Source organism: Amblyomma mixtum, chromosome 3 (assembly GCF_055824585.1).
Source record: "Amblyomma mixtum isolate Tamu chromosome 3, ASM5582458v1, whole genome shotgun sequence".
NCBI classification, from domain to species: Eukaryota; Metazoa; Arthropoda; class Arachnida; order Ixodida; family Ixodidae; genus Amblyomma; species Amblyomma mixtum.
Window position 1 is genome coordinate 226,806,775 of NC_143014.1, and position 24,124 is coordinate 226,830,898.

General features: G+C 48.4%; 1 protein-coding gene across 1 annotated transcript; it reads left to right on the top strand.

Moving 5' to 3' along the window:
• The first annotated feature begins 10,109 nt into the window (after positions 1-10,109).
• On the top strand, positions 10,110-22,655 carry LOC149353919 (uncharacterized). The gene is made up of 7 exons (XM_089577423.1): positions 10,110-10,397; positions 10,896-11,082; positions 16,318-16,363; positions 16,997-17,100; positions 17,221-17,387; positions 18,558-18,727; positions 22,277-22,655. The coding sequence occupies exons 1-7, from the start codon at positions 10,110-10,112 to the stop codon at positions 22,653-22,655; spliced, it is 1,341 nt and encodes a 446-aa protein (XP_089433549.1).
• Positions 22,656-24,124: the final 1,469 nt, after the last annotated feature.

Here is a 24,124-nt window from a genome sequence, read left to right on the forward strand (position 1 = left end):
TTGCAGCGCGCCACTGGATTGGCGTTGCTAGGCTTAACCTGCTTCAAATTCAAGCCGTAGCGCATGATGCTTTGGAACTAGCACCAGTGTTGCCGATTAAAAAATAAAAGCCCGCAACCGGAACTCTCCAAACCAGCTAAAAGTCACAACGTTGTTTGTTTGTACGGAAAAATTCACACATTTATTCTTTATTTACGTACGTCTGCAACGATAAAAGCTATAACATAAAAAAGGAGAGCCCTTCTTTCCTATTTGACAAGGAACCGCCGACAACAAACACTTTCGCTCACAGGAATACCCTCCCTGCCTTCTATAGGTTTTAATTAAAACTCAAAGAAATTATTTCTTTATTTACTGGAAACTACGGACACGGATTTAGTGTTCTATGAAAGAACTTCTTTCCCCACTAGAAAGTGCTGACAAACTGCAGGCACTTTCTTTCATAGAAAAAAAAATGTCTGCCCCATCTTGGTTTTTCTGAGCATTCTGCGGCCATTGTCCCCTCATACTGCTGGTTCCGGGCGGTCTTCCAGCGCCGCTGCCCACATACACCTCCGTCGTGTCGATCTTTTCCACTATATCTGCTGGTATTTTGTAGTTGAGCCGCATTTGATTGTAAGCCATTTATTTGTACAGAAAAGGCAAAATACAGATGATCTGCGCTAGGCGGCTATCAGTCCACGGCTGACAGCGAGCGAGCTGAGTAGCCCATTCAATGGCCCGGGTTTGAACGCCCAGGTCTGAGCTTATCAACGCGGCCTCCTATTGCTTGATGGTACGAACTTGTATTGAGATTCCGATGGTGGCTCTTCTTTACAGTTCCACAATGTGAGATCGTAAGTGGCTATTTCACCACAAAGTGTACATACCAGGTCGTAATCGCCACGATAGTCCAGCTTTAATATTTAAGATAGCATTCGTCATCTTTATTGACATTCTGTTACTCTGTTTCCATTTGATAATGTTCAGTTGATTGAACACGTGTTCAACCGCGGCGTTCGACCAGCGCAGCACCAGCATGGATAGAGCGAACTCTGCCAGCTCGAAGAAGTTTTTTTTTCGGAAGCATCCCTGTAGTTGTTGACTTCATCCAGAAGGCAACCGTGCTCCCACGGTTGTTCTAGCTGACGAGAGTGAGCTTTCCCCATTGCAGTTCGATGGCAGCGATTTTTTAACACGACAGATTCAGCGATTCTATTATGGACACCAACGAGTCTTTAACTACAAGAAGAGCGTTCCCAACTGAGAGTAGAGAAATCTGTCTGAGTACTCTGATGTTGTCAGGTAATCTCTGCTGAGGAGCTGGTTCAGTAGATGAGACAGAAATTTGACACTCGGAATACATGTTCGGGCTCCTTCGAAAAACCAGCTTTTCTATGTTCTTGCTGCTTTTTTTTTGTCTCGTAGCTGAGGTCTGATCTCGTATTAGCATAAAGACAACGCTTGAACTCAGTGGGTATATACGGCACGTAGGCAGGACGAGCTTTTTGAAAGCCCTTTAATTAGGAATGTTAGGTCGCTTAGCAGCTTTAGGCTGTCAGCCGGCTTGGACTTAAACGCCTTGTACTTTGTACTTCCGCAAGAACCAGGCTTCAAAAACACGACGTAAGCCAAGTTCATCGTGGCGCATGTCACTGAATGCAGGAGTTGTGTGTAGCAATTCTAAATGATCCCCGTCGGGGTAAAGTGCGACCTGGTTCGACAAGATTACACTGTATTAAGCGGGTCGTGTGTGCCGTTGAGTCTACGATAGAGTTCGCGGTAGGGTAGCTGTCTCAATGGTGACCGACAAAGCGGGTTGTAAATTCCAGTCGCAAAATTTACCAGATTTCTCGGAAGCACTTTCGTCACTGCACTGGCAACCGCTAAGTGCAAGCGCATGATAGACCCACTCATAACCAGCAATTCTGGACAAAAGCATTTTTCAACGGGAAAGAGATAATGAACGGAATTTTTTCAGATATTGTAAGATATCTCTATAACAATCAGTACTCGCAGATCTCTCGTAAGCAAGCTGCATTTTTTTGCTATTGAAGTTTTTGCTATCGTCAAAAACGTTCCACATTGGTTTTCTTGGGCTGTCTTTATTGCTCGAGTGATGGAAAAACTTTAAATAAGGACTTGCTACACATATGACGAGTTGACCATTACCTTCAATATTTCCATAACAGTACCCTTCAATATTCCAATATATTAATGTTTCGTCCATGTATCCTGAACATGCCACCAACGAGAGGTTAGGAACATTCATCCTAAGCTTTTGATACACTCCATTGTTGACATCTACCATCACACTGACACTGTCTGTCCCTATTCCCACTATCCCGAGCAAGTCATTGCTAAAATGCCCCTATCACTTCTTCACTGCATCAACGATTGGCTGAGCTTTCGAGTCATCGAGTTTGACAAGACTCAGGTAGGTTGACACTACTTTGTCCATATTTTCGCTATAGTACGCACTAACGACGCCCAATAGCTTGGTTACAGAAATATCCGTTCATTCATCTAGAATCAGGCTGCAGGTACAAGATTCTAATTCAGACAGTAAGTCCTCAACGAAGTGAGGGTAGAGAACATTCTTGATCAAAGGACTCCACATTGATTGGTGAAGTTAGAGATCCTTAGCTCCCTCGCAGCACCTGTGGCTCAGATAGCTAAGGCGATTTGAGCCACAGTTGCTGAGTGCGAGGATACGAGAATCGCAAGAGATCGTTCGACAGGAGGTGACTTGTTACACTTGCGATTTACAACTTTTAATGTCACCACGTCTACCGGAAGCTAACGATGAACCAGCCAAAAAATGGTTCTTTGTTGCTGTGTGCATGACCAGATCCACATGCTTAATCAGTAAGCTGCGTTTGCAGTAAAGGCATTCTTGGGCTCGTCTCGCATTGTTTCAAACTTTCTGTAACCAGACGAAAAGCATAGGGTCCTGCAACCACTCTTTCCTGAACTTCTGTACATATTTCACAAGTTTAGTTTCTACGGAAGTATGTCCTGCAGCCTCGAAAGCTGCATTAAAAATTCCGCTGAAATAAATTGAAGGATTCTTGGGCGTGTTCCAATATTCACCACCGTGACATCTCAGTGGCGTCGTGATCTCACAGCGATGTTTTCTCGCCCGAAAGAGTAAAATTTGAAATCCATTAGACTCTTCAGAATTACAAAAAAATTTAGAACCATAAAAAACCGGCCCCAGTAAAGCTAACACGGCTTAAAGAGCACTAAAAATATCGCCTTCCGCAGTACAACATTTTTGAAGAGTAAACAGAGTGAAATCCCGCTAAATTCGGCTAAAAAACCCCTAACTTGGAACCCTGCTAGCCATTGCCTATTATAAGAAGTCTAATATTGTTACCAGTGCACTAAGATTGGAAACATCTTCCTAAATTGAACTTGATGTTATTTTCCGCTACGCTTTCACCAACGGAGACAGGGGAGCACGAGGAAGAGGCCACCACTGAGCTTTAGTTAGTTTTATTTGCTTCACTGCAAGACAGCGATGTGGCCTGGAAACAGAGTACATGAAACCGAAGGTCACTCTCAAGCGCACCCCATGTTTACCCAGTAAAGCTGCTACACAGCACTAGCAACGACAGCAGGGGCAGTACCTCATAAGCTGTCCCTTTAAAATCGCCGTTTGGCGTCCGTCTGGTCCCATGTCATTGGTCACTTTGGTATACCCGCGACTTTCAAGTGTCTGTAGAAAGCTGTCCGGACATTTGGTGGTTGGCGGCCGTACCTACCATTCGCTGCGATCGACTGCGATATGCCGCCACTGTTGAGGTGCATCGCAGCGCTCGGTTAAGAGCAGGCGAACGAACCTGCCTGCTGGCTGCCATTCCCTACTGAAAGTTTCCATATGACGACTCCCATAAGTCCATATCCTACCATATGAATTATATGGAGTAGAGAATGAGGCATATTGAGTCGATATAGACTATATAGAAAGCACATATCGAATCCTACGGACTCTATATGACGTTATGCGCACTGCACGGGAATTGTATGAAATTATGCGGAATGCTTATGGCCTCCGTACAAAATACATATGGATTTCCATATATTTTTCCATATTTTGTGGACTCCATACCGACATAATTTCATACGAGCAGCTCATACTCAGCTTATGAAGTATGCAGCGCTCGTAAACACGTACAACACGAAGGAGCTACCCTCATCATATGGAACGAAGCATATGGAACGTTTCAGTAAAGTTGGTTGCGATATGCAGCCACTGGTGAGGTCCGGTCGCCTGCTGTTGACAAAGCGCTGCGATGCACCTCACTAGTGGTTGCATATTGCAGTTGATGGCAGCTAATGGTAGGTTTTGTCGTCAACCGCCTCATGGCCAGGTCCCTTTGCACACAGGCTTGAAAGCAGTGGGTACATCTCAGTGACCAATGAGAGAGAGGACCAGACAGCTGCGAAATGGCCAGTCTAAAGGACAGCTTATGGAATACGGCCCAGGTGCCCGAGGCCTCGCAGCCGACACGACTCCGCGCGCGAAAAGTGATCAAAGAGGGCCGTTAGGAAAAGCGTCTCTTGCAGGCACGAGACGCGCTCTTCGATATATTGAAGAACTGGCGTAATTGCAGTTCGGTATACTGCGCGACTTTCGTATACTTTTACACGGACATTTCCAAAGCCAAAGTGTGCCTATTCAATAGTGGAAATAGTGCGATATACCTGGCTTAGATAGTCTATACATGGGCTCCACTGTATACAGGGTGCTTCAACAATGAGCGCAAGTCTCGTTTCCAAATAAGCTCTATGACGCATAAAGAAGGCTTTCAACGGCACAGCAATGCTAGAGGGGATGAACTTCATGGAACACGCGAGTCAAATTGACGGTCAAGCTGGTAAAATAAAATGCGATTGCTAACTTCTGACTCTCTCCTGATAGCTGATTCTGGCCACACCAACGTGTAAAACAAATAACTTAATCGCGATTACACCCGTGCTAATACGGATGTTCAGGTGTTCCTCCTCAGCTTCTGCAAATGTTGCCTTTGCCTCGCGTCAGTGCGTGACGAATCTGTTTTTGGCGGGGTTAGACAGGCCAATGGTTTTAGAAGACAAGGGCCATTTGAGCGAGGTGGCCACGGAGAACGTGCTGCCGTCGGGTGGCGCCCCGTGTTGGGCTCCACAACGGTGGGGAGAGCGCGGGCATCGAGGCACTGGGTGGCTTCGTGCCGCACCCCCCTTCTTTCTTCCTGGTCACATTCAGAGGAACGGACGCTCGATGGCCACTACAACTACTATGTTAAGTCGAGAACCTTTGCCTTAACGCCTACCGCAGTAAAACCTAGGGGCTGCACGCGCGTCTCCACAACTGCTAGCACACGTCACACAGGGGTACCTAATCGCTACAGAGCATGTGCCACATGCGCCGCTGCATCGGTCTCTGAAATGAAATTGCATTCATATGAATGAGTGGAGTCAGTCCATATACGAGATGAATGGGCGTGTCCTGCATTGCATTAAAGCGTATTTTTTGTCCCACTTGGTGTGTTTCTCATCGACGTGCGCCGAAAGAACGTCAATGAGCACCTCGCTTCGCTTCACTTCTTTTACGAAAGCGTTCCTTTGAGAGTGGGTGAGGAGCTGTCGCGTCATGTAGCGGGCAGAGAGAAACAAGCCCTCTTTCGACGATTATGGTCACGAACGAAGATTAATGGTGAGAGACAACAATCTTTGGGAGGCCATGCCGATGAACTGTTTCCTACCCAAAGAATGTGACCACCCGTCATACGAAGTGTCTGCTATGGCAGCGACTTCGACTCACGTTGGCTATCGGCAGGGTACGTACCAGTCGCCCGACGACAAGAAACCTAAAAGGCCCATGTTGGCATTACCTACTAGCACGGACACATTTCCAGATACACTGTATGCCTCACGATCACTCTTGAGACAAGAAGGAGATGAAGGAAAGTTTTTTAGTATGTCAGCACTAGGTGCCTCATTAGCGAAAAAGCCGTGCTGTCTGCAGCTTAAGCCCGTGGATGGCAGGCGGCAGACAACCCGATGGGCAGGTGGCAGGCAGGTGGGCAAGTGGAAAGGAAGAAACCAATTTCGTGGCGTCTGCAACCATGTGTTGCGCCAGCTGCAGAAATATTACAACATTACAGTGGTAGCTATAGATCAGTGTAGCTACAGCTCACGATAGCTGCACAATCCATCGTAGTCGCTATTCCTTCTTCCAAAACCACGCGTTCAAGCACAGTGGGCTCTCAGAAGATCTTCATTAAACTTGGCAGGCGTATGCACAGTTTCAAATGAAGCCAGAGGCAAAACCTTTTCGAATGGTCAAGCGATGGCTGCAACTACTCACAGGCTGCTTGGACGTCCGGAGGCCACAGCGCCAATCGTGCACACTATGAAGCAGACCGCGCATGACATACACAGCGGTGTTTAGAAAGGCCAGTTTACAGGAAACGAAGTAAAAAAATTGAAAAGTGTCCGTTTGACAAGAAATTACTCTTGTTCCCTGAGGAGTGATTTTTGCGCAAAGAAAAATGTTCACCCGATATATCTGACTGCTCTTTGGGGGCAGCGTTTCTTGTAAAATTGCGGAGAATTCACTGGGAATGATGAATTCTAATCCTGTGAGTTTGGTGTTTCCTGGGAAAACGTGCCAGTAACTGCAGCGTGTGCAGCCCCCATTTTTCCATATTTTACACCAATGACATTGGGGAGCTTTTATATGTACTCGATTGGCTCGTTTTCAGTGATCTCTCCAGAAAAGCTTTGTGGAAGAGAACGTTATCAAGTTTTGAGCAAAGCAGTCAGCGCTCACACCCCATAGCAGTATCACACAAATAAGGCTGAATTGGCTTCTATGCGAGAAAGGGGTAAGTATATGTAGGAAGAAAGCATGGCACAGGTTTGAATAGAAACGAACCATGGAAAACAACTGTAAAATAAACAAGAATAGAGAAAACTTTCAGAAAGGTAAGCTTCTGGATTTTCCAAACTTAAATCTTCCCTTTCTTCTTCTTCCCGCGGTGGTGGATTAGTGTCTATGGCGTTCGACTGTTAAGAACGAGCTCGCGAGTTCTTTCTCTTTCATGGTGGCGATATTGAACGGAGACTAAGTCAGAAACACGTGATTACATTGACATTTCGGTGCACGTTAAAGGACTCCAGGAGGCCGAGAGAAATCCAGGGTCGCCAAAGGCTTTAGTAATGCGCTCACAAGCAAAAATCTATTAACAATTCATCTTTAAACTTGTGAACGTTGTAAACCTGACGCTTTATGCATATCGTTACTTTCGAACGCTAATATGGGTCTCATCTGAGAAAGATATTCTCACTTTTATTATTTCAGATTTCTCAACGTTCGCAACGCAGACACAAGGCAGGAACACCTGTTATTGTAGGTTTAGAATTCCTTTTTTTTTCAGCGTAGCTATGACGCGCAGCATAGAACCAACAGCCAAAGGCAGAGTTTGCTATTTGTATTCTCAGGCCAGCATCAGCTCTTGCAAAGGTTTTCGACAGAGGAATTCAGAAAATTTCCCTTCGCTTGATTTCGACTCACTTCTTCTTCGGCAAATATCCCGTGGCCTGTCTTTGCTCGGGCCAATCACTGCGCCCCACGCTCGCGCTGCGCGTTCACCTCGGGGCCGACTGCTGGCACCTGGCTCATTCCACTCGTGCCGGGCAGCCGGTACCGGGTGTGCATCGGTGGCTGCGAGGCGACCGCCACCAGGTAAGAAGAGACCTCGAGTCTCTGCGCTCCTCGGCCCTCGATGGCACTCTGCGTTGGCCCACTAGTTCACTACCTCGATGCAGGCTAGGAGGACTGCCCGCTGCGAGCCGTTGCCTCGCGCCGCGCGAGGCAGCCGAGGCCTGCGTTCGGCTTAGGCTTACCTGGCTCGCTTTGCGTTATTGCCTGTCTCTCAACGGGGTTTCAGATCGTCTCCTTGCCGTTTCTCACATCGGGGCCGACTGCTGGCTCCTGGATTGTTCCACTCGTCCCCGGCGGCCGGTACGGGGTGTGCATCGGTGGCTGCGAGGCGACCGCCACCAGGTAAGAAGAGACCTCGAGTCTCTGCGCTCCTCGGCCATCGATGGCACTCTGCGTTGGCCCACTAGTTCGCTACCTCGATGGAGGCTAGGAGGACCGCCCGCTGCGAGCCGTCGCCTCGCGCCGCGCGAGGCAGCCGTGGCCTGCGTTCGGCTTAGGCTTACCTGGCTCGCTTTGCGTTATTGCCTGTCTCTCAACGGGGTTTCAGATCGTCTCCTTGCCGTTTCTCACATCGGGGCCGACTGCTGGCCCCTGGCTCGTTCCACTCGTGCCCGGCGGCCGGTACCGGGTGTGCATCGGTGGCTGCGAGGCGACCGCCACCAGGTAAGAGACCTCGAGTCTCTGCGCTTCTCGGCCCTCGATGGCACTCTACAATGGCCCACTAGTTCGCTTCCTCGATGCAGGCTAGGAGGACCGCCCGCTGCGAGCCGTTGCCTCGCGCCGCGCGAGGCAGCCGTGGCCTGCGTTCGGCTTAGGCTTACCTGGCTCGCTTTGCGTTATTGCCTGTCTCTCAACGGGGTTTCAGATCGTCTCCTTGCCGTTTCTCACATCGGGGCCGACTGCTGGCTCCTGGCTCGTTCCACTCGTGCCCGGCGGCCGGTACCGGGTGTGCATCGGTGGCTGCGAGGCGACCGCCACCAGGTAAGAAGAGACCTCGAGTCTCTGCGCTCCTCGGCCCTCGATGACACTCTGCGTTGGCCCACTAGTTCGCTACCTCGATGCAGGCTAGGAGGACCGCCCGCTGCGAGCCGTTGCCTCGCGCCGCGCGAGGCAGCCGTGGCCTGCGTTCGGCTTAGGCTTACCTGGCTCGCTTTGCGTTATTGCCTGTCTCTCAACGGGGTTTCAGATCGTCTCCTTGCCATTTCTCACATCGGGGCCGACTGCTGGCCCCTGGCTCGTTCCACTCGTGCCCGGTGGCCGGTACCGGGTGTGCATCGGTGGCTGCGAGGCGACCGCCACCAGGTAAGAAGAGACCTCGAGTCTCTGCGCTCCTCGGCCCTCGATGGCACTCTGCGTTGGCCCACTAGTTCGCTACCTCGATGCAGGCTAGGAGGACCGCCCGCTGCGAGCCGTTGCCTCGCGCCGCGCGAGGCAGCCGTCGTCTGCGTTCGGCTTAGGCACACCTGGCTCGCCTTGCGTTATTACGTGTCTCAACGGGATTTCAGACTGCCCCCTTGCCGTTTCTCTGCGCTTCTCGGTCCTCGGCAGCACTCAATAATGGCCCACTAGTTAGCTACATCGATGCAGTCTAGGTGGATCGCCCGCCGCGAGCCGTAGCCTCGCGCCGCGCGAGGCAGCCGGCGCCTGCGGTCGGCTTAAGCATACCTGGCTCCTTTTGCGCTATTGCCTTTCTCTCAACGGGGTTTCACATTGCCTGCTTGGCTCTGAGAGAGCAACGCTCAGAGAAAATAGGCGCCTGAAACATTTCCTTCGAGTCTTCGAGTGTGAAACATTTCCTTCGAACGTTAATGTTTCCGTGCAAGCTAAGTGCTCTTCTCTTTAGATTTGGAGTGTGAGCTGAGGTATGCTTAAATATCCCCTGAATTTTTTTCCTCTCTTCTTGTACCGATAGCAGCTGGAATTTTACTGCCGCGCAAGAGTACACGTCTTGCAGATCTGGTCACCTGCATTGGCCACAGAGTTGTATTCGAGTTACAGAGAGGAGCTTGTTGCGTTGAGTTGTTTGTACTTGATTCAGTGGCGAAAGTAGACGTTTCACATGCCAGGTGGTCTGCTACGTAGCACCCTTCCCATGCGCTTCAAGCAGAGGATGCCGAGCACATCTTCGGGGAGTGGTATTACCTGGTGTACTTGTAGCTCCCAGCCGTACTTTTATTCAAGTCCAGGACACCTAAAACTTGTGAGGTCCATGATTTGCCCCTAGGCCATCATTGTGGCCGGTGCTGAAACAGCATTGCCTTCTCTCTAGAGCCTGGTTCACCGTAGAATCTCCGGCTTTCCATCATTGTGCAGGCTTTCGGTAGCCCTGCAGCGATCGGGGCTCTGGGATGTCGCAGCCCACCTGAGTCACCATCCCTTGCGATGAGTGATGTGCGATAGCTGAAGTGGCCTAGCTATGAGCGGCCAACGCGACACCAGCGCCGCACGCGAGAACAACACTGAAGACTTGGCACAGCCCCCGCTCGCCAAGTCTGATGACAATCTCGACCCTGACACTGGCGACGGCCGCGAGGTGGCCGGGCAGCAGCCCGACGCCGGTGCGGCCAGCGTACCACGGATCATGAGGCCCACGTCGGCCGAGTCTGCGGGCCCACGTAGCGACAGCAGGGAGGAAGATATACGCGAGGGCGGTATGCTGCCTCCCCCCTGCCCGCGGCCCAGGACGGCCGACGCCACCACACAGGTGCCCAATTACGGTTGACCTTTCTTGAGGTGCATTATAATCGAAGAATGAGAATTTCGCGAAGTAGAAATTGCAATGAAATTTTCAAGCTGAAAGGAGATGCTGTTATGTACAAAGTAAGGCGCTAATCACTTTCCCCAGTCGTGACGTTTGTATCACAGTGGTGACATGCCTATAAGTATGAGCAGCGTTGTTTTTTCGTGCCTGTGGTTTTTACGCTCGCTCTGAGCTCTCTAAAGGATGGTTCAGCAGTTTACACCTAGCAAGCCACGATTTATTAGAACGTGCTTCCTTCTAACGAAGAAATCACAGGACATGGGAAATGTCACACTGTTATACGAACACATACCTGGGTCAGGTTTTCTGCTTGGTGTCGAGAATTATTTTCAGTATTAGCTATTCCCGCGTATGCCTGCTCAGAGGTGTTTATTCCGTAGTTCCATCGCATGCCGCACACTCAACCCTTTGGTGCTTCTTTGCTGTTGTGTACGACTGCAGACAGAGCAGGAGGTCAAGGACTCTCCAGCGAAGTGCCCTTGCCGGGAAGGCAAGCTACTAGCGGATAGACTCCGAGAGATCAACAACGCCGCTGCTTCCGTGCAGCTTGCCGCCGGTGTTGTGAGCGGGGTATCGACCAGTCCTCCCATCGAAGCCGCCGCGGCTGCAACCGGCGCAGGAATCATTGGTGAGATGAGCAACAGAAAATGCTGCACTGAGGGCAGCGCCCCTTTTTTTTCTTCGAGCACGTCTATCCGGCTGACGTTACGAGGTTTATTCTCGGAGTCGATTTAAGTTTTCGGTTTGTAACTGGTCTTTTCGCCGAGCGCAGGAGAGTGTGCCTTCTCCTGGTGCTTTCACCTTCGCAATTTTTTTTTCTTGTCCTGCAAAGGTTTTTAACGTTTCATCGAACTTGCTGAATTACTGGTACCGGGTGTCCTCTCTTTTGAGAGAAAGCTTGTTCCCGGGCGAACGTTACCTAACGTGAGGCTGTATCTTTAATGGTAACTCAGGGTATCGATGAAGTGCCATAACATCTCTCATGCCAAATGGTATGTAGACGCCACGCCTACTAAATTCAGGCGGAACTTTTTTGTGACATCCTTTTCTTATTAAGGCGGAAGCCTTTAATGCCTCATCGCTGTAAGCAAGAGTTGTCGACAGAAATGTCGCGCTTTTCAATTGGTCTAAATGGTCGGGGCATCAGAGTGCGCGAATTTCAAATGGGGCCAATTGTACTTTGGCTAGTAACCATGCAACCAATTAAAGGGATGGTATAGTGATGCTCTAAGTAAGAGTAAGTTCAGTTAATTAGTTCATTAACCAACTAGCCTAATTAACCTTTCTAGTCAGACCAGAAAAATAAACAAAACCGATTAGGAAATTGGTCGAGATCGGGAATCGAACCAGGGACGCCGGAGTGCGAGACGGCACGCTAACCACACCGCCATGCCAGCTGGATGGTTCGGAATGAACAAAGGCGCGTCTAGTGACTACAGCGTCATTGTTCACTCCCATCTTTCTCCCTTCTCTTTCGGCGAGGTTCAGGTGTCCACCGAGTATGCGAGACAGATACATTTTCTTTGCTCAAAAGCCAATTTATCGAGAACGGGCGATGGCTTTCTGTGGACTCCCTGGCAGCGTTGCAAGACGCTGTCGCGTTTCACTCTTACAGGCGAAGCTTAACATCTTAACTACACATTAGGGACATAAGCAGCAACACCGCGCTTAAGGCTTCCGCCTCACCCCACTTTAGGTCAACAAAGTGTCCTCCTGAATTTTGTTACTCTTTGCTATATACAAGACGTCCGAGCTAATTTGTACCTAGATATTGAAAAACCTAAGCGTTCGTCACAACTGAAATCACGTGGATGTTGTTAGGGTTTTTCCAAAGTTACAGTAGTGTTTTTGCTCGTCCTAATGGAGTCATTAGTCCAGATAAATAAGGTCATTTTTTTTTTCAATATAACTTGAAACGTTCAAGTGTCAATGGGAAAGTTGTGGAGCTCCACAAATATTATTCAACCCAGGCACTTCCAACGAGACAGACTTAGCGTGGCTGTTTTTATATTTGGAAAACGAAAGTCCGCGCAGTTTAAAAAAAATACCACGTGACAGCGCGCTCCATGCGCCCGAATACACCGCGATTGCAGCGCTCTCATCCGCGCTCTGTAAAAAGCATTACTCGCTTCGCGCCTTTCTTGTTGCCCAAGGGTGACTTTCGCGTTCTGCTTGGTTCCAAGATAAGTGCCAGTGGGCACGGGCAGCAGTTGAAAGCGCGGCTCCTGTTTCTTAGGCGATAATTACGCTCTCAAGCTAACAGAATGCATGCGCAGGAACAATGACAATCTCACGAGTTCGAATTTGAGAGGAAGACCCCATCAAGCAAAGACTCATTATAACAAGCTTGATAACGTGGCGCGAATTACGCTGAAAAACGGGAGCCGCGCTTTCTTTAACTGGCGCCCGAACCCACTGGCGCTTATATTAGAACCAAGCCCAACGCGAAGCTTTGCCTTGGGGAGCACGAAAGGCACGAAGCGAGTGATGTTTTTTACAAAGCACGGATGAGAGCGCTGCAATCGCGGCGCATTCGGGTGCACGGAGCGCGCTGTCACGCGGTATTGTTTCAACTACGCCGGCTTTTCTTTTTCCCGAATAAAAACGGTCACGTTAAGTATATCTCGTTGCAAGTGCCGGGGTTGGGCACTATTTGTGGGGCTCCACAACTTTCCTATTCACACCTGGACGTTTCAAGCTATATTTAAAAAGTTAATTATTTTATCTCGACCAATTATTCAAGAAGGACGAGCAAGAAAACGGTACTTAACTTTTATTAAACCCTAGCAACATTTACGAAATATCAGTTCAGAAGAACGCTTAGGTTTTTATCAAAATCTTGGTCGAAGTTAGCTGGGATACCCTCTATACGATTTCTTTAGCTCCTTGTGGCTATTAGGATAGTGATGGCAATCGTCAGAATTCATTACCCTTGTCCAGCTTCGGTTGGCTGCCCACGAGGAGCAAGAGCCAGAAAGCACTAAATGGCACTGAGGTGCCAGGATTACGATTAAGGACTAATCTAACCCGCATTAGACGGCATTTTTACTCTGAAAAAGTGGGCGAAGCTCTTTTCGCACCAAATTATTCGTGAAGCTCCTCAAAGGGCAGGTCAATGCGTCTCCTGGGTCACTGCAGACATAATCGCCACCTGATGAGACATCAGAATACTGTCACCGAATAGGTTTATACCGACGCTTACATCGCCTGTGCGCTATATGCGAGCGCTCTCCAGTAATATATCGGGAGCGCCTCCATCGAACGCTAGGCTGGCCCTTTTATAGCGGCTTTTTAAATCGTTTTTTTTTTCACTTCCTTCCTATGATAGCTGCGAGACAGGCACTTGTTGCGACTGACATGTTTCTCTATCTCAGCATTGCAACTTGTTAGCACCAAGATGGATGCTCCCCTCCCACTACTAGCGTCAGCTAATAAGAGGCTGACTCGTTTAATTACCTTGCGCGTAAGGACCTTTGGCTTGCTCGCACCCGTCACTCCTGTAGTCACGGTAGCGTGGCGCGCGATAGCGAAAGTGCCGTTCACTTCGCGTCAGTTTGGTCCTCTATCTGTGGTCACCCAGATATTCCCATAATTTCAAGTCTGTGGCAAGTGACCCAGCCATTGGATTATTGGCGACCGGACCTCACCACTGGCTGCATACCGCAGCCAGTGGTCAGGTCCGGTCGCCTGCTGTTGACGCAGCGCTGCAGTGCACCTCACCCATGGCTGCATATTCGATCCAATATCAGCCAATGGTCAGGTCTGGTAGCCAAGCACCCAATGGCCGGGTAGCTTCCCCAGACGCGTGAAAGTCATGGGTATTTCCGATCAACAGAGGACAGACTGGACGCGAAATGGACAATTGATAATGGACAGCTCATAGATTACGCTTCTACACGGGATCACTGGTTGGAATACGTCGTTAGCGACGAATTGGGCAATGGCTCACGGCAGTCAACTAGCTCTCATACTTTGTGCATGGATTTTGAAGTGTTTTATAGGTATAATCAATATTACGTAATTAAGCTTTCAACGCTCTCAGAGTACGATGCTTGTAAGATGCGTTATTTACTCTATTCACTATTGAGCACCTTTGGTGTTATCTCTTAAACGCGCGGAGCACGGACACGCGTGGGACAAAGCTTTCGCGCGAGAACGGCGACCCGTGAAGGGCGCACTACAAACGACGAACAGAAGAAAGCATTATTTCGTCACTTACTACAGGGTAATTACCAAGGGAACTTTAACTTATTTTTTGATGGAATGCAAGAACAAATATTCGGGCATGCTGGGTACTTTTGTTCTCGCCTATGCCATTGTAGTGGACTGATGAAATTCTAGGTGCGCAGAATTCAATTATGCGCCTGGTACCGCAACAAGTAGCAGATTTCAGATTTTTGCTCTCAAAAACGTTTGCATTCTAAAAAAACTGAAACAAAAGAGAAGAGGGCCTCTGGCTGTCAGCTCTTAACGCGAGGCATCTGAAGGAGTGGAGCAGCGAGTTCATGAGCACGAAAACTGATAATCCAGATGTAGACGTTCTATACACACACATTGAGGCAGCGTGTGCTGGAAGAGGCAGACTACTTCATTTATGCACATCCTCTTACCACATATCTTTCATAATTCCTTACGCCTTGAGGCAATAATCAACGAAAGAAAAAGAAACCAAAGAGGCAACAACAGACAGACATAATCGATCCAGCAGCATTTCTCCGAATCGAGCTTGAAGATTACTGGATACCCCTTCTTTTGTCGCGATCTGGGAGAAAACCGCAATGGAGTTTGTTGAATCTAAGCCGTCTACCAAGTCCTGGAATGTTGTGGACAGAACTGCATCTTGAGAGCTACGGGGGACATGCCTGCCAGCGTAGAGGCCGCTCGTACACGGAGCGCCACATTGACTGAAGGCACCACGTCTTCGAGCAGCGAAAAAATTATTGTCCGTCATGGAGCAAAAAAAAGCTGCCTGTTCGTTACTTACCACTGCATCTGGCGACGAAGTAATTCTGGGGGAAGGGCATTTTCTATTGCTAGGGTCGCTATCAGTGGTTGTTAATATATACGAACAAATTCTTCCTGGATAGCGCCTACACGCGTTTCCTTTGTATTGTCAGTGCTGTCGCGAAAGACCTAATATTATTATTCAAACCCTATATTAATATATTCCCTTCGGAGGTGAATTAATAGTAACCAGACATGATTACGTGAGCAACGCGGCTAGTGTCGCCATGGATCACCTCTAAGCACAGGACCACGTTGATTCTGCCAAGAGCAAAATTCATCTCACTGCCATGAAAGAAGAGACGAAAAATGTTACAAGTGAATGCGAAGCTTTGATGTAAATGGTAGCTGGTCTTGTGAACATTAGTGATTAATGGAATTGACTGATTTTGCTTAGATATGATACTTAGCTTCATGAGCTGTAATGAATGAAGGATCAGCAATGCAAAAATGACTTCACTTTCTCTTTGAAATGTGATGATCCCGCATTCAAGGAAAGTGCGTCGGCAGTTTATATTTCTATGATTCTGGTTCCTTGCATAGTTATTGAGAGCTCCCTCATATTAAGGCGCCTACATGTGATAAAAGATTGTTTATATTGCCTATGCTCTTGACTTGAGAACCAGTACCACCAATCCATCATGGGGTCGTTTCCAAATTTCCGGAATTACACCAGCCATGTCTGAAGTAATCCAAGTTATTCTTTTTCTCCTGCTGCGTCCCTACGAAACCTGCAGGAATTAGGAAGCAACGTTGTTTATTCTAAGTTTGCTGGTAACTAACATTGACTGTTTGCGTCGGGGTGATAAATTTTCTCGGCTTTTTTTACTCACTTGGCCTGGTATTTTTCTTTTTGCAGAAAATAATTGTCAAGATCAGGAAACAACCAAAAAAGAGAAGAGCTGGTAAGTTGCTGGTCGAGGCAATAATATTTTACTCACAATCCCAAATCACACACTCTAAGAGCATCATGGTTCACTGCCGACATACGCCTTAATTATTGAACCTGTAAGGGGCTGTTTTGCCTTTTTTGGTGGACCGATGTCGACCGAGTAAAGGGTAGTGCGCCTAAACTGTTAAGAGCTTCTAAATCATTTAGATAGCAACCGAACTGCCATAATGCGAACCGGCAACTAATCTAGCTCTCGAGCGAGATTTGCCTCTCGTGGTCTCAGTTAGGCTCTTCGGTGCATCAATGATATTTTCATCTTCCTGAGAGGCGAAGAGGGTAGAGTTGTTTTGAATTTCAAGAGACTTGGCGCGATGGCCATGCGTAACCAGCCACACTGCTTGGCCCTGAAACAAATCCCTTGGGATCTATACTTGAAAAAAAAAGCTTTACTATGGCAGGCTAATGGCGTAATCTCCACCTGCACTGGCATGCGTTTTTCACCGGACCTTTTTTCAAAATATCGTAGTCTAGGGCTTTCTTACGTCTCAGTTGCTGTTGGTCTCTTTACTACAATTGCGCAAGCAGCAGCCCGTCCACTCCCACGCCTAACACTCCGCTCTTTTCTCGCGCATTCCTTTCCAATCAGCCACAAGGACTGGTGCAACCACCCGCGCTGTCAGGGAGACGAAGACGACAGCTCCCAGCTCCCTTTTGGCGACCGCAGACGACATGTCCACGAGCCGATGGACACGACTCAGACTCCCCGAACACCAGCACGGGACCTAACGTTTGAGCTGTCGTATGACGACAGCTTCCAGCTCCCTTTTGGCGACCGCAGACGACATGTTCACGAGCCGATGTACAGGACTTCGACTCCCCGAACACCAGCACGGGACCTAATGTTTGAGCTGTCGTATGACACGCCGCATGCCCTCGCCGCCACTTCATCTGCTAGTATTTTCGAGGATGCGCCACTCGCTCCATCATCGGACCCGTCTTCACATCCCGAGGATCAATCAGCCTCCCCGCTGCGACAGGTACGGGCGCGCATGACGGGAGCGGTCACTGTGTTTGCTGAGTAGAATCGATATCGCCAGAAACGACGACCACGCAGTGCAAGCGCGAATTTGCAGTTGAGGACATGAGTAAACAAAGCACTCTATTCCGTTACAATTGCAGTCACGCCATTCCTATCGGAAACGAAGAAATATTTGTCTACCTGAGAGTGGACCAGCCACCACTACTAGCCTGCACGTACTCCAGCTGCCATTTTTAGTTAGGCAACCTGTTAGAAAACAATAACGTGCTCCATTTACTTTCTTCCGCGCCGGTAGGTACATAGCAGATTGCTACGACGAAATCTATATCAGGAAGAGGACTCTTAACTACGGGAATAATGCTGGGCTTGGTATAATGTAGGTCTAACGAAGTTTGCAATGAAGTTCGCTGGTGTGAGTCACTTTTCCTACATCTCTAGTAAGCACTGCATGTGAAATACACAGAAAATAGACGAAAAAACACTGCGAAAATACCAGCTTTGTGAGTAGTCTCCCAGACGCAGGTGAAACAATGCTCTCAGGTGAACCATGGTGAACCTCCTATACAAGCCCAGAAACTCTAGACAAACTCGTGCAGAGTGCACGGCTGCCACACGTGCTACATGGCACTAAACATAAGATTTCCGTGGATATTTTGAATTGTACCACATTAGTTTCCTGAGGCCTTCAGACCTACTCAGTGCGAGCGCAAAAAGCATTTTAAAGTTACATTCAGGAGCAGGCAGGAAAACAAGGTAATCAATGTTAACCACTTCGTCCACTAGCTCACTACTCAAGTTTCTGCTCAATTACGAATGAAAATTTGTCTGCGCGGGGCTAGCTATTGGCGGCCGACAGAAGGCGCTAGTTGGTGACCAGAAAAGCGGGTACGGGTTATGAATTTTCGCCTTATCTCCATGTGGCCCCCTATTCAAGTGCTGCGCCGAAAATAAATACTTCAAACTAAAGGAGGGTGTCTGCTGCTAAAAAGCGCGGAATCCTGCGGATAAATTAGGCCGAAGTTAAATGCGTAGTGCGTAGTATCAAAGGTGCAGTTAATATTGTCTTGAAAACTGCATTTAACCGGTCCAGTGGTGGCAGCCATAAAAGATGCAGGAGGACATTTTGTCCTGGTGTTTTTACGTGATTAGGCTGCCACTAACTGCGCAGGTCGCTGACAACGCATACGCGGCCGCGGATTCCTTGATGGAGGATCCAGAAGATTGGGAGGAAGACTCGTTGACTTTCGCAATCTGTGATGAACTGCGAGCCATTTACGATACCATCGAGGCCCGGTGGCAGGAAGTTGGTGAGAATCTCAAGGCCGACCTGAGCGCCAGGTGAGGAAAAGAGCCGGCACGTGGTTCGCGAAAAGGGTGATAGGGGCCGGAAAGACTAGACCTCTGTGGAGGCGCGCGCAAAATGCTGCGGCGGCCATGACCTTTAAGAGCGCTCGTAACTTCGTAACGTCTAGGAGGGTTCGTTTACCTAGAAATTCTCGACAAGCGTATTTATTCAGGAGATGTTGTTTATGAACGCATTTTTTTAAATATCGTACGACTGCACAATAATGAATTTATCCGCAGATCCCTCCTCGAGACGCTTTTAGGTTCCTATTGTCAAAAACGGACTCCATTAGTTCTCTGTGGCAGTCATAAGTACTCGGTGCGAGCGTAGGACAAAAATTAGAGGCAACATTTTCCTACGGGTCGGAGGGTTAGGCAGTTCCCTACAATATGTTCATAACAGTATTTTGCAATATTGCACAAAGGGCTTAAAATTAGTGATGTCCAAGAAAACTAGACTTTATTATCCCTTCCTTTTCCACCACTCCGCCGTGCAGTGGCGTGATGGGTGACTACCTCGCCCGCTTATATCTACCGTTTACTGACATTGAGTTAGAGCACCATGAAAGGTTGATCAAACTGCATCTTATACGACTGGGTTTGAAAGCAAGACTTGTCAGTCATATTTTTTGGCCTTAACTCGTCCTTACAACTGCTTTCAACTGATGTGGAAGCTAGGGCTCGCTCAGCAGCTGCACTGGGTGGAACTGTCAAAGCACCACGCACGTAAAAAATGGTTTTACTTTCTCGCGCTCACTACTCCACCAGCCGTCAAAGTCCATGGTGCGACTGGGCGAGTGGCGAATTCTAACAGCTATTAGAGCATGTCAACCAGAACGTAACTCCTTCTTCTAAAAGCAGGATCCATCTTGCCGCAGACCCACACAGCTAACGTGGGCGCGCATTAGGCCACACGGGAACAACTGGTAGTCGATCCGTGCTCCGTACTTCACCAGAAAGGTTACTTGGCAACGGCCTTTTTAACCCGCAGTGGTGGCTGTGGTTAGAGCGTTCTGAGTCCGAGGGCGCGGGTTCCATCCCGGCCGCAGCGGACGCTTTTCGATGGATGCGAAACGTAAAAGACGCCCGTGTGCTGTGCTTTGCCAGCGCACGTTAAAGAACCCCAGATGTTCGAAATTAACCCGGAGTCCTCTGCTACGCCGCTTCTTTTCCCCTTCCCAATTTCGCACCCTCCTTCACCCCTCACCCCACGACGCGTTGCAGGTGTTCACCGAGAGTGAGTGCTATACTGCACCTTTTCTTTCTTAATAACCAGTTATTAAACAGCTCGTTTGTTTGACTGATTAGAGGCGCCCGTCAAGCGTACCCTCTGTGTGGCCGTTACGGGGCAACTATGCCAAGTTGTCATCATATAGCGCCACTTTTTCTCTCAGTATAATTTGCTTTTGAAATAAGGTGCCTCTTCCGATACACTCACCACCTTGAAAAGAAAAGCAATCCTCAATTTGCTGGATTCGAGCGCTTTTCGGCCGAAACGGTCGCACAACCTTTTCCCGGATGGCATGAGAGCAACTCAGATTCAGTTAGTTTGCATGTGCTCATGAGAAATCTCTAAATTTCTTGTTATTCCGGATAAGGCAGGGACATGCATTTCGGGTAATCTTCGTTTAAAAACACTGAGTGATGTTGTATGTTCGCTGGTTTAAGTTCTATTCATTTGGATTTCAGTCTCAGGTTGGTTTCGGTCTTTCGCCGTTGGGTTACGTGGTTCTCAGAATATGCGTACGGCGCTTTTAAAGGGTGCTTTCGTTGATTCTTGTGATCGGTCTTTATGCGGTTAAGTTTTGAGGTTAGCGCTAATGATACCAAGCTGAGGATTCTTTACCTGATATCTTCCCATCGTGTGTAGAAAGCTGGCTTTCACTGCAAATCGAAGTGCAAGGAGGAGAGTGTAGGCGAGGTTAAAGTTGGCGGGGTAGGGTGAAACGACACACCTTACCAACCATTACAGCGTAACAACCACCTCCTCCTGCCTCGAAACATTCAATGTACGAGATGTCCCAGAATGACATTGCTACCACAAAGGACTCCAGCGATTTTCGGTGTTTGAGGTTGTTTTAGCCGTCGATGTTAGGTGGGGGGCAGCTCCGCGTGCTCATGACCTGCTGGCGTTTCCCTCTCGTCCGTGTGCGGCTTTGTTTTTACTAATCCTGACAGGAGCAATGGATTTACCTATATGTTTTCAGTATGACCAGCAGCGTCAACGCAATGGTCAAAGCACGCGCAGTCCTGCTGAACTCGCCGCTGTAACAAATTCGCGGTTATTAAAGCTCATCTGACGAAGTGGAGCGAAGCTGTAGCTGCATGCAGGGGTCTAGTTACGCTGGAAGGTACTTTATACAGGGCTTTCTTCATTGTTGCAGCACCAATTTCCTGCGAACACTGCACATTTTATTTCTGTAACAACAATTATTCTGGCGGCTGTCGTCACGTAGTGTGCTTCGTTGAGTGGAACTGGGCATAATGAACGTTTGTGCAGCAAAATTCGTGGAATCGCAAACGTGCTTAGTGCATCAGGGAAGTCTTATCTTCGTTTTATCTAGCTGCGTTGACTGTTCGGTTCCTTATGTTCACCCGGATTGCACAGTGCGCTGCAGCATTTCGCCGTCGCCAGAGACGAAGAGTAGCCGTAGGTTGAAACGACTCTTGATGGGAGGTTGAAAACACTGGTTAAAACGGTAAGGAAGCGAAATTCACCCAAGATTGTTGTCACTTATTTTTTCAAACAAGGGTATTGAAGTACGAGTGCTTTTGTTTTAGTTCACAAATATGGCAATCACGCCTATTCGATGACGCGCGCGAGTTGCTTTATTTTTCTTGGGCAGTGCTAATCCAACTGATAGTGTGCTATCGCTCTGAATTCCGCTCAAAAATACCGTGGCAAATGTGCGTATTTGAATCAGCAGCTCTCAGCCTGAAACATGAATCACTTGCAGCTGCTTGGTTTCGTCGTATTTGCCTCGCTGTTCCCTTTTCTATAGAGGAAGGTTCATATGCTGCAATATTCAGTCACAGAAGAGTGGTGTAGGACTGCGTCACCCAGTCTCAAATACACAACTATGCCTAATCAAATACACATGGAGGCAGACATGCGTAGTGGAACAATCCGCAGCTTGTCAGAAGTGGCGTGATCATGTGATCGAGACGTGGAACTAGGCTCCGTAGAAAGCGCCGTGTAACCTTAGGCAGACTTCGTGTCGTTCATTTCAGGGCTAGTGAGAAAGCTGAAAGGTTGTTCACTTTAATTGCTATGAAAACTACCTGTAACATGGATATAAGTTCCTCTTCATATTGAATCCTCGGAAATACGTTAGCCGCTCAGAGCCTTGCGATTTGTGTTGTGTGTTACTTCCTGACATTTTATTTTCTCTCAAGGAAAATGAAGAAAGGCGTAAGGCGTCTTTCGTAGGTGTTTTACAGCATACGAATCTCAATAACGCTGCATCAGTGCCACCCTTGTCGTCGAACTTGAACTGCGGCCACACGAGAACAATGCATGTCCAACCTGCCCTTGCGTCACAGGTACGAGCAGTTCCTGCTGTACTGCCAGCAGCGCCTCGAGTCCCGGCGTGATGCCGGCGAGCGAGAAGAACTCCGCGAAGAGTTACAAACGGTCCTACAACACTACGCCGCCGAAACTAGGGAGCAGTTTGAATCTGCGTGCCTCAACTTCGACCAGTGGCGCCTCGCCTACCTAGAGAGTGAAGTTCCTTCCACAGGCTCCGCGCTGCGTCAGGGAGACCAGTATCGTGTCCACGCTGCTGTGTTTCGATACGAGCTCTTGGACAGTCTCCCTGACATCGAGCGACGCACGCGTGCTCGGGCAGCCGAACTGTGGAAGGAGCTCATCGAACAGACAGACCTGGACCTGGACTTGCTCTTCGCAGAGCTCAACGAGTGACGCAGCGGAGGTGGCACCGACTCCCGGACTCTGGCGAAACTGAACTACACCGGCAGCCGTCCTTAGTGGCGCAGCGAAGGAATGGCGATCATGTAACTTCGCCTGAGAAAGCGGCGAAGCTTCCAAGGGGTACGGGCGCATCACTCCGACAGCGATGGTAGAAAACCTGGCAGCAAAGTGCAAGAGTCACAGCTTTTGAAAGCTACTTGCAGGCTTTTCATGGACAGAGATGGAGTACCTCGAGAGACTTTTTTTTTTTTGCTGTGCCGTAACTTCGAGCAAAGGACACAGATCTAGTACCTGGAGAGAACTTTTTTTTGCTGTGTTGTAACTTTTTGTGATGGACAAAGATGTATTACCTGGAGAGAACTTTTTTTTTTGCTGTGCCGTCACTTCGAGTGATGGACACATATGTAGTACCTGGAGAGAACATTTTTTTTTGCTGTGCCGTAACTTTGTGTGATGGACAAAGATGTATTACCTGGTGAGAACTTTTTTTTTGCTGTGCCGTCACTTTGAGTGGTGGACACGTATGTAGTACCTGGAGAGAACATTTTTTTTTGCTGTGCTGTAACTTCGAGTAATGACTGCGCAATCTGGTACCTCTCGCGCGCACTTTTCTTGCCGCCACCAGTTCGCGTCGTTACTGGATTAACTCAGTCAAGTGTGTCGCATTCTCAACGTGCCATTTGGCTGCTTGGCTGTAAAAAGTGTGAACATCGATGTTATTGTCTGTATTGAAAAAGTGTGAACATTGCTATTGTCTTTATTGTAAAAAAGTGTGAACATCGACGCTATTGTCTTTATTCTTCTGCAAGAGGCTGATTCCGGTGAGAACTTTTAGCCCTTGTCTCAGTAAAACAGGCTCATTCTTGCATGAAATCAAAGAACAGCAAATCTCGGGCTAGTTGGTCAGTCTTGTGTTTACTCTTTTTGTCTACTCTTGCGCACTATCTATCAATCTTTTTGTCCAATTGGGCCTCTGCGATCACAGTTCAAAGATAAATCGATTCTTGGAAACCAGCAAGTGGTAGGAAACTAAGTGCCCGCAAGACATCTTGATCTTCAGTATCCGGAAAAGAAATGTTTACAGGCCTGCCGCCCACCCTCCCTTTGAAAGAAAAATGACTACCGTGTGATGACACCGTAATGATACTGTCTTCTTCCCGAGGATCTAGGTAGGCGTTTACCAGCTTCAATTCTTATTCGGACAACACTATAGGCCAGACTGGTCGTTGTTATTGATAGTCTCTTTATAGCCACTGATAGGGATAGTCAGTGGAGAACTATTAACGAAACTAGCTCCTTGTGCAACATTTAATCAGAAAAAACCGTGGTACATCGGAGGTTATCGAAGCTGAAAAAAAGCGCTTGTCATCACCTCTTCGTCTCGTCGTTTGCTGTACTATGGCTTCGCGGTGTGGTCTCGGTTTCTCGAAGGGCGTAGTACCGGGCGCAAATGGTAGGCC

Excerpts from the sequence above, each read along its gene's own strand:
- LOC149353919 (XM_089577423.1), top strand. The coding sequence starts at position 10,110 with ATGAGCGGCCAACGCGACACCAGCGCCGCACGCGAGAACAACACTGAA. Across the intron at positions 10,398-10,895 it reads CGGCCGACGCCACCACACAG|ACAGAGCAGGAGGTCAAGGA; the intron begins GTGCCCAATTAC and ends GTACGACTGCAG. Across the intron at positions 17,388-18,557 it reads CAGCCTCCCCGCTGCGACAG|GTCGCTGACAACGCATACGC; the intron begins GTACGGGCGCGC and ends CTAACTGCGCAG.